Genomic DNA, 11,622 nt, shown 5'->3' on the forward strand with positions numbered 1-11,622 from the left:
CAAGAGAATAGTGCAAATAAAAGCATAAGTAACAGATGTTAAATATAATAGCAAAAAAATAATCAGATGCAGCCTAAAACAAAGATGCAGTATACTATTGCTTTAAACAATAAAGGAAATTGGCAAGTAATTCATGAAGTTATTTGTTAATGTATGTTTAAACTTCATATGTATTTGGTAAGAACATTCTACGCATTACAGTACAGGCTCAGTCCAGTAATACATAAATTATCATTATTATTATTGATTAAATGACAATAACAATCTTTTAATATCAATATAAAATAAGGATGCATGTTTTGGTCTGTAATAAAGAAGAGGTAATGAATTTTGTTTTTAATTAATTGGGCAGTAAAGTAGGTGGAATAAAGCAAATTCATTTTTATTTTCAAATCAACCATTTTATACAAATTCTGAATGCAAAATTCTATTTTACATTATATACATCAAATGCACTTCACTGCCGTGTGTAAGAACTTTACACTAAAACCTGTTCACCCGAGTTTTGTCCAAAACGTCTGTGATTGTGCTCTTCCCACACTACATGTCCCTCAGCTCCTGTATGTGACTGATCAGCTCCTGTGGCAGTCCGAGCTCTGACACCAGATCCATGCAGCGCTGCACCAGGTGGTTCAGGCTTTCACTGGAGCTGGAGGAGCAGCTGGTGGATCCAGGACGGAGCTTTTGTTGCTGTTGAGGAACGTCCAGGTCCATTTTTTCTCCTTTCTTGCAGCAGTCCGTTTCTTTACATCCCTCTCCTCCACCGCAGCCCGAATCGGCCCGCTCCACCTCCAGATCCTCCATGCTCTCGGAGACGGAGCTCACGCTGGGAGGAGGATTCTCCAGAGTTCTCCGGATGCCCTCCCTAACTGCGTCTTCATGTTGTGAAACCTGCTGCAGGAGGTCGGTCACAGAGGCTGGGAGGGGGCTTTCCGGATGTTGGATCCGGCACCAGCAGAATATAGCACTGTGACGCGAGACACAAAGAGGCAACAGTGTCGGATACAATGGCACAGAGAAGTGACTGGGACAGGCATCAGCTGGACAGAAAAGAGTCTTTAATAATGACCACAACAGAGAAGACTCATGATGTTTCTGTGCAAAAAAAGGGACTCAAAGAGTTTTTTTTAAAAGAGTGAGTATAAACTGAGCGGCAGTGAAAGAAAGTAGGAATAACAAAATGCCGTTTTTCAAAATATAGAGAAAGAGAAAGAAAACCGCGCAAGTGTGTTTGATGTTTACTAAGAGGAACTACTGAATTAAAATTCTGCAGCATGATTCTTAATATTGAAAAAAGTGACACCAATGCACAAGAACGGATGGACGAAAAACCCACCTGCCATCAAGCATACATTTAATACAGGTAAAGGGTTTTTTGCTGACAAGAGCAGTTTAACGCCATTGTTTCTGACTCTAGTGGCAAATGTAGGACTCATATATGTGGGAAAATATAATAATATATATGATATGGGATATTGTTTGGGGATGTAACTTATTGAAAAATTGTGACATTGCTTAAAGATCTGTGTTTGTGTAGACTGTTCTTGTTGAATAGGGATGCGTATCCAACCTCAGTACGTTTATTTACGGTACCGACCAAAAAGTATCCATAGCACTGAGGATGCACAACAGACCGAAAGCGGACATTTAATGCTTGCTCTAATTCATACTCTTTATTTTTACTTATTCATTCCTAGTTCTGATTTAAATCTGAATTTTGAGTTCATTAACATCTTTAACTTTAAAGATATTTGTTGTTGTTTTTTGTCAGAGAAATAAAGGATTTTGGAGAAAAACTTGTTTGTAATCTTTAAAGCAGGGAGCTGAAAAGTCATTTTGGCGTCGACACAAAAACCTGTCGTATCAGCAACAGAATCGAAACATTTCAATAGATACTTGGTCCCTCTGCTTAACTCTGTCATTTTTTGGACCTGCTTGACTTTTTCACTCAACCCCTAATTTAGATGGACACAAAATATTGTCAGTGATACTTGACTTTCCACCCAGACTTAAGAGCTACAGTCACCACTGTGTGGCAGCAGCCACACGAGATTACAGCTCAAAAATATCAGCTGTAATCAAATCAAATCAGCTTTATTTATACAACCACTGTTCTAAAATTGTGTTGCTGTTTAAAAAAACAGCTTTTCTAAAACAGTACCTAAAATAGGTAAGTTGGATACAGGTCGGTAGTTGGCGAAATTGTCAGGATCCAAATTGCTCTTTTTCAGAAGGGGCTTCACCAGTGGGGAAGACACCCAACTGGAGAGAGCAATTCACAAGGTTTAAACGTTCAAACTCAAGGAACGCTTACATTTTTTAAAAAAGTGACGAGGGAATCAGGTCTAAAAGACGGGCTGTTGACTTCACTCGGAGAAAACTCGACCGAGGGTTACTGCATCAACCAGGACAAACTGCTCCAGTGACTCCTCAGATAAAAGTCATCGTTCAGGTCTGTTAAAAGCAACATTGTTTTGTTCTAAAAGAGTGGAGCTAATACCAACTACTTAACCTCTGAAGTGGTCTGCAAAGTCCTCACACAGATGGTTTGTTAGAACTCAAATCACTATTAATTAAACAAGAAATTGTGGAGAAGAGGAATTTATGGTCGCTCTTTTTATCTGAGACGAGTTGTGAAAAATGGAAAGTCCTTGCCTGTTTTACTGCTTTATTATAGATTATGAGTTTGTCCTGGAATATGTCATAGTGAACTAACTTTGTCTGCCTCCATTTTCTCTCTGCACTCCTGCAATTTCTTTTCACTTGTTTTATTTCAGTCCTTAATACCGTGTATCTGATCAGGAGGATACCGTAAACAGGAATTATGGGCTGTTCAACCAGAGATTGGCTTGTGTCATTCAGAAGTGAGGCATAAAGAGAAGAAATCAATCTAAAACTGTTAAGTATCCGTACAACTATGAAATGTTGTATTTCGATTTGTGGATGTTAAACTAAAGCAATGTCCAAACATTATCCAGTTCAAAAATATATATAAAGATAAGATTCTTGCTAAATACAGGGCTTTGATCACCAGGTGTGTGGGGGACGTGTGTGTATATGTTTGTACATAAGCATCTTGGGGCTCCACAGTTTTATCCACGGCCCTTACAAAACTAAATCTGCAGATATATCACATATGGGATCAATTATATGATCAGGGTTTTCCAAACTCAAATTCAAGCACTTTTTAAGGATTTCAAGGTTTTCCAGCAGCTCACAGCTGTGGTAAATTGCATATTTATATACAGTACAATACTCGGTATTCAGTATACTAATTATTGCACTTGTTTGCCACATTAAAATGAGATGTTTGACAACCAACATGATGTTTTGAGACAGCTTTGTTCAGAAGGATGACACATTAAAGGAAAACTGACTCGACAGGAATATAAATCACCAACTATATTCATAATCTTAAAAGCAATTTCTCATGCAAAAGTGTCAGAAGATGCTGTTTCAGTCTCAAATGTGCAGATCTTCTATACATCCCATATAACCTACATTTCAAGAAGTTTCAAGCACTTGATTCAAAACAAGCACTTTCCAAAACTTTGAAAACACCACACTACAAGTCAAGTGTTTTCAGTGATCTCCAGTACGAGCCCTGTATGGTGATTTACCTTAGGATCCCTTTGAGCCGGCCCACAGCTACAGTCTGAGCTGCTCCTTCCCTGAACCCGAGGTCAAACCCGGACTGAAGCGAGGCCTCCTCCCCGGCACCGACTCCGTCTACATAACCATCCTGTTCGCAACACCAGAGAGGAGGGAAGACTCACATTAACACACTGAACTTAACCTTAACACCTCTGTTTCACAGCAGTGATAACGTGAACACAAACACGAGGCAGCAAAGTGACAGTCACTACTATAACACACACACACCCAGCAAACACAACGTGTAGCTACATTTTACCATGACTCTCTTCTTCATGTTGTTCGTCCACTCTTTCGTCTGTAAACTAAGTTCGTCCGCAGTCTCGTCAAACACGTCGGCGCTGTAGGAAGCTGCTTTAACCCAAGACATCGTGAGATTATAATAAAACTCAATATCTCATTAGCATCTGCACAACGACGGGCAACGGCGGACAACTCTGTTGCCTCAGCAACTTCCAGCCTTCTAGATCGTGTACGTCATCACCCCGCGCCTGGGAAAGAAGGTCCACCTCAAAGCGACATCTCTGACAAATGGAAATATTACGTTCCTCCAACTGGAGGACAAAAAGTAGAGCCTGGTAACAATGACCTCATTATTTTGGCAAACAATAATAATACTAATAATTTATAGACAAATACTTATTTTCGATTATTTTATAAATTAGAAGAACAAATACAAAAGTATGTACATTGTTTTAAAATCGCAAAACATCTGTATAGATATCGATGTACCTTACTTCCTGACTGACCTCTTGTCTATGAACTCATTTTTATTTTCGTATTTCATTTTTATTTTTATTTATTATGTTTAGCTTTGTCTTATTTTATTTATCTGTCATTGGCGTCAATTGCTCGGTTGTTTCTATTGTATAAACTTGTATTATCTTGAATATGATGTATGCATTTTGGATACAATGCAATCCAAAAAAACTTAGCAAAAGATTTTTGTTACATGCATTTGTACAAAAAAATTGAAAACCCCTGAGAAAGAATTAGTTTTCCTATTCTATTCTATGTTTTTAAGAGCCCACATGATTAGACAATATTTGAATTTATGAATTTATTTCAGACATGTCAAAAAAAGGAATACAAAAGTGTACAAAATTAAATTAGTTTAACAAATAAGAGAGAAAAAAAACTGTAACATATATACAATTAACTCTGCGTGAAAAGGAGTAGGAATAAGTTTTCACTTATTTAATCCTACCCCTTTTTCACAATTCAGCGATTGCTGTAATCTTTATCATGTATCCACTATATGTACAAATTGTAAATCTACCTATACAATAATAAATATACAATTTAGAAATAACATATGTATAACATGCACATATGATGTTTGTTCTTAATTTATTACATTTTAATTTGATTGTGTTTATTGTTTACCTTGCCAATTATTATATTTTTGTAATGTTTGAAGCTTGCAAAAAAAACCTTTAGGGTGTATTTTTCCTTCTTCTGTGGTGTTCACAGCTAAACTTTGAGGTCGTGGTGCACACTGCCATCTAGAGCCATTACACATTAGCTATTGCTTATGTACTCCTGCAGGGGGCGCTATTGCCTCACCGTTAAACTGAGTGGGGTCTAAACATGGATGCATATCTACACACATGAAACTGAAGGGACCCAGACGTCTTCAAGCATCAACTGTGTTTACAGATGCTGGGAGAACCTCTAAGCATACAAGCCGCTCATCATCATCATCCTCATCTTCATCTTAATTATGTTCTTCTAAGTGTTTATTTCCGTCTCACAGTGCATTCTATTCCCCTCTTATAGTTCATATTTATCTTCCTAACAGCACTGGGGTTATTTTGTTATTTTTGATAGTTCCGTTTTTAATCACAAGCACGGACAGTGAACACAATCAAACACACTTCATTTTAGGCTCCATCTGCTCGGCTGTGGGTGGATGTGCGCTTGTCTTTCTGTCTGTAGCAAAAACTCTGAGGTCATGATGTCAAGGAAAGTTTAAACAAATGTATCTGCATATTATGTGATTTTTTCAGGTTTTCAGATAAACTAGAGGATTCAATTTTGGGTTCAGAGAATTCTCCTGAATGTCTGAAAACTCACTGGAAACTAAAGTAAAAAAGCTTTTTGTTAAAGGTCACCACAAGGTTTTTTTTTTTTTTCTCATATTCCATTAAAACACAGTGAGACACCAATACTCCAAAAATATGATGTGTGTCATGTGTATGTGTATGGACGTGATTAATGGACATTTGTATTTAGACGGATAAAAAAAAACATGAAATCCTTTGAGGCTGTTCCTCTTCCTGACGTAAGTATTTAGGTTTCTGTGGAGCAAACAAACAAACCTGTGTTTTGGTTGCACAGAAAAGAAAATAATGCACAGGGACACATGCAATTTGACTTTACTTACAATGACAAATAAATGCATCTTGTATGTTTTTGGTCAGAAACGTGTTGTTCGGGGTGGCCAAAATCATGTCTGCCGTTGTTCTTTTCTTCTTCCATGAAACACTTAGTGCAGCCCGGTTGTTCAAATCACTGTCCGGTGCATCTTTACAGCTTCCTGTTTAAGTTTTCAAACAAGAAAACGTCATCCGTCATGACAAACGCATTATCCACTCATCAATAATGCATCTCACCTGCCCTGTATTCTCCTCACTGTTGAGTAGTTTTATTTTCAGGTTTGCTCATTTTTTATGCTCTACGGAAAAACACACCAGAGTGGACAACGTGCCTCTCAGCTTGTGCGGAAGACATCTGCAACCTGCCGGACAACAATGGCCTTGAGAATACCCAGAGGCCGCGGTGGAGCTGTCTCCTGCCCTGGAAATGGAGGCCTCATTCACGGGTGGCCACACCCTCAGTCCCCCCTCGCTCAAAAGAGTCAAAAATAACAAACCGGAGCAATCACCTGACACATTTCCATCCAATTTCCACTGCAGAATGTGTTCATTTTCAGGCTAATGGCATGTCATTTTGCTGGAGCCTTTGGTCAAGAATTAATCCTGGAATCAAAACAGATTTTCCGGGGAGCAATCTTCCATCAAGTATTGATTTTTTTACACTCACGGAGCCTGTACTCCCTAATTTAACCTGACAGCCAGCAGCACAATGGACTGGGAGCACCTTGGCATCTCACAGAGGGAGCTCTCCTCCTCCTCCTCCTCCTCTCCGTGAAGTGAAAGAGAGATTGAGAAGGAGAAAAAATGGACTCCCTGATGTATAAAACAAAGAGCATTGCTTACAGAAAACACAGAGATAAAGCTTCCGTCTCTGTTTTACCTCTAATTATGTTTTCTAGTATAGTGCAACTTGGGCAGGTAGGGCTGAGTGGGAAAAGGGGAGAGTGTTCTGGGGCCATCAGCTATCATTATGTGCCTGTTGACATCTCCCTGTCTTTGAGTGATTCTCATCTGTGATTTCCCCTGGCCATTTTCCACAGATGCACGAAGAGGGGTTTCATCATGGCCCCATAAAAAGGCCCAAAGTGTCCGTACAGACCCTCACTAATAAGAAAGCACAAACGTGTCCGACCGTGTCACTCCTCTCCCATCCATATCTGCTCTCTTGATGCCTTCAGATATGCAATCATTCTCTTTCTCTCTCTCTCTTTTCTCCGTGTGCTGTAAGTATAGCTACTATACCGTACATATAGAGGTCAGCAGGATGAGAGGATGATGGAGGGCAGGGCCGGTTATTTTCCTCAAGCCCTTAAAGCTGCGATGACCCATGAGCAGGAGAGTTGCACTTTGCCAAAGGGTTTTTTTTCATGCACTGCTTACAAAGTACCTGACAGGAGGGGAAACAACTTCAGTTTTCATCTGCTGCTTTTTGCCAAATAATCGTACATTTCAGGCAAAAATTTGTGGCGTGGCGGTTCTTTCGGGTCACGTTTTAGATTATAGCACATCATTATATATTGGCAGGGCCGTAACCATGGAGAGAGTTAGAGAGGGTGGACCCCTGCATCGTTCCCAGGTCATTTTGCATTCTTTTCTCTGCAGGTTTAACACAAATCTAAGTCACTTTTTAAATCCTGACACACAAAAAAACAGTGTTTCCACTTCCACAGAAGCAGCAAAAATGGAGTGAGAAAAGTTTTCAGGATGGCCAGAGAACGGCGTAATACATACAAAGATTTGAACATCTTCATTTTATGCTGATTAAGCTGATTGAGAACCAACATAAGACATAAGAAAATAAAGGCCTTTGGACAAAGAATTTGTGAATATTAGTTTGGGAATAAATAGCAATGATTCATATAATTAACCAAAAATAATAAAGACATTAAGTGGCGTCCTGATTTATTGCCTGTCTTGGAGGCAGGTGTCACATTAACAAAGCATGTCTCTAAAAGAAAAATTATATTTACTCAGAAAAAGGGTCAAAAGGAGCCAGTGGTAAATTTGCCCCAAGGCCTCACTAATCCTAATCAGTGTGTGGCTTTAAAGCTGCATTACAGATGATCAATGGATATGAATAAATTCAATCAATTAAATATGAAAAACAAAAACAAGGTCTTGACTACATATTGGGGGATTGTATGAAGCTCTTAAGGTGGAGATGGTGGCTGAACCTTGTGTTTGACTTTATAAAAAGACAAGGCCATGCCTGACATTATTCATATTTTTTCTGACCTCCTGCAAATACATAACACCCATTCTTGTGTACGCACAAAATAAGGTCAAGGTGAAGTCAGTCTTTATCTTAAAAGATCTTTTCAGGTGGAAAGTTTCTTTTGAGGACAAAATTCATTTATCTTATATATGCAGACTCTGCTGTGGGCTGTAACTATTAAATCAATTCTGAAACTATTAAAACTATTCACTGGCCGAGATTTGATGATGGATATGGTAACTTTCGTCATGTCCTTGTGCTTCTGCTGTATGGTCCCTGTATTCAAAAGAAACACATTGAGTACGTTCGCGGCTACAAGGATGTGAAGTTTAGTGCTTTCTTAAGTCTAAGACTATAGACCAGTGCAGGGGAACTATTTATATTCTTTACTGAAGGAAAAGTAGCACACGCCACACTGTAAACTCAATTACAAGTAAAAGTTCTGCAATGACAGTCAAAGAATGTAATTATTATCAACAGAATAAACGTTATGGACTTAATATACTTTTATTGATGCTCACATGTTCATGTTGAATTTGTGGTTGAGATGTAAAGGAGTAACACTGTATATATGCACTTAAATTGAGCTATTTTACTGTGCTATGCTGGTGTTACTTAGATAGTCACATCCAGTAATCATAATACCAATATTCATTAACATTAAGTTGTTTCTTCATGGAACTGTATCTGCATATCTGTGACTCTTTATAAACTCTAAAACAATTAACTGCATCAGATCATTGTCAATATTTTCCATAGAATTTATACTAATTACATAGATTTCCATGAAATAACAGAACTATTGTGCTTGTGGTGCAGAGGTGCAGTATTCAGAGCCTTTACTTCAGTTTCACTATTTAGAAGTACAACATAAAAGTCATGCATTCAAATTTGATTAGTATCAGCATTAAAATATACTTAAAGTACAAAAAGGAAAAGTACTCATTATGCAGAATGGCCCATTTCAAATGCTGCAGCTGGTGAAGATTTCCTTTAATCTAATTTCAACAAATATATATATATACTGCAATGTATATGTAATAATGTATTTAAATGTATTGCGTTTGTATCCGTAATCTGCAGCTGTCATATGTGGGGTGAAAAGAATAATATTAACCTCTGAATTTGTCGTGAAGTAGAAATATAAAGGAGTAGAAAATGGAAATACTGACACATGCCCCCTTACCTCCGGTTCAGGCTGTATGTGAAGGGAAGCAGGTGTGCAACATCGGCTTTAACAGTTCCACCTGTGTGTTAGTGAGACTTTTGGGAAAAGATTCCTGTACACTAAGTAGAAAACAGAGACATCACAGCCTAAAGCCATGCATCCAAAAAAGTGTGCTGAAAAAAGAAAGCTAAATGGACTATGAGCCAATGCAATCAGCTGCTCAAGTCGGACAGGTGTCTCTGTAAAGACCCGGGCTATTAACTCCTCTACCTGCAAATACCTCACAGTGTGTCATTGCTAATAACACTGAAAAAAAAACCCAACAACAACACAGGAACAGCTGTGAAAGCAAAAGGGATCATATGCATGGCCAACCCCGATTGCATGTGAGGATTGGTAATTGCACCCCCAGAGGCATCTGGGTGTGCAGAGCAGCAAAGTGGGAGACGCCTGAGCAGCTCGGGCTTCACAGTCAGTGTACCAACATCTCAACCTTGAGGAGGAAGTGAAAACAAGAAGGCGGAGGAGCGGGAGGGTGAGGGATATACCGACAGTTCATTTACCCAGAACATCAGCCCACCGCGCGTTGTCTGAAAGATAAAGAAAGTGAATGCTTCATGCCTGATGGAAAACAAAGGCAGCAATTTAAAACCATCTGCATCCAACGCGTGCACTCTCTCCCTCCAACTCTCTTGTTTCTGGGTCCTGACTGATATTGAAACATAATCCATTTGGAGCGCCGACATGTCATAATATTTCTATCCCATTCAGGACAATTTCAAGTAGTTGCAGGTTGAACAGGTATGTTTCACTGCAACAAGTCAGACTGGAGTCTTCACTTTGATTCTGTTTTAGAAAGAAATATATAATAATGTATGTATATATATATATATATATATATATATATATATATATATATATATATATTTATATATATGTATATATATATATAAATATATATATATACATATATATATAGAGGGGGGGGGGGGGGGTCAGACTGACACAGAGAAAAAGACTTACAGTTCACTTTAAAACCCTTCTTAAGGACCATTTGGTCCATAAAATAACAATAAAGCACAAGATTCGGAGGTCAGAGCTCTTGTTTTACTGGATTACTGTCTTGAAACATCATACACCACAAAGGCTCAGGTGTGAATCCTCAAACCATACTGCTCTTAGATCTCTGCCAAGTTAAGAAAACTTTCCCTTTGAACAAAGCCGAGTTTTCTTCCAAATCTGTGTTTGATTCTGTCCCACAGAAAAGCACTTTGATCAGAGCACTTTGCTCAAGACTCCGTCCTTACTTAATATAATATTCAATGTACTGAAAATAATGCTTTACTTCTCATTTCTATTATTATTATTCCTAATGGCTTGTTGCACGTGGGTCCTTCCTCTGTTGCTCTTCCTGCTGAGATTTCCTCCATGTTTAAGATGTTTTATATAAATCAGGGGTTTAAAGGCGGAGGGAGTCGTCTATGTTGATTTTATGAAGAGAGCATAGCGTGGATCAATGCCACACATCGCATCATGTAAAGCCTAATAGCCTAAATGGGCATCTTAATAAAATCTTAAATGTTTAATAATTTGATTGTGGTAAATTACAACACAATAGATCTGAAATAATTTTGTGTGTTTTTCTTGAGGCCTCCAACTTAAAATCTAGTTTTATTGTCTTTATTTCACTTTTGAATGTGCTTACACGGTGCATATCCACATGAAATTGTTTTAAACCTTTGCCCAAATCATAATCCAGAAACCTCACGTTGTTAACAGTTCTCTTCAAACTTAACATTGGTGGGCTCCTAAAGCGCTCTGAGACAAACTTGTGATTTTGAGCAGAGGCGATTCTAGAGTCTGTCGAGGCCCTGGGCAAAAATTCACAGGGGGCCCCTCGAACCATCGTTCATCACCAATAATAATTTGCGAAATGTAAACAAGTGTTTTCTTCAAAAGTGCACATTTTAGTTATTTTCAAAGTGAGTTATTTTCAAAATATGAATAAAAACATTAAAAACAACAACAAAACAGAACAATAAAAACAGAATAAAAAAAATTGAAATATTTAAACAACTTCAGATAACAAAGAAACTTCAAATAACCAAACCTTTGAAAATGATGCCCTACTTTATGAATAACATTGACTTAACTGTATGAACATGTATAAGAAGTGGGTCATAAACTGCATATTTGGATCTGCATAT

General features: G+C 38.2%; 1 protein-coding gene across 1 annotated transcript; it reads right to left on the minus strand.

Moving 5' to 3' along the window:
- Positions 1-524: 524 nt before the first annotated feature.
- Positions 525-4,088, minus strand: otulina (OTU deubiquitinase with linear linkage specificity a). The gene is made up of 3 exons (XM_083936208.1): positions 3,914-4,088; positions 3,621-3,742; positions 525-967 (listed from the first exon to the last, which is right to left on the minus strand). Exons 1-3 carry the CDS (start codon positions 4,022-4,024, stop codon positions 541-543), a joined length of 660 nt encoding a protein of 219 aa, XP_083792334.1. The 5' UTR covers positions 4,025-4,088; the 3' UTR covers positions 525-540.
- Positions 4,089-11,622: the final 7,534 nt, after the last annotated feature.

This window comes from Echiichthys vipera (assembly GCF_963691815.1).
Source record: "Echiichthys vipera genome assembly, chromosome: 21".
Lineage (NCBI taxonomy): Eukaryota > Metazoa > Chordata > Actinopteri > Perciformes > Trachinidae > Echiichthys > Echiichthys vipera.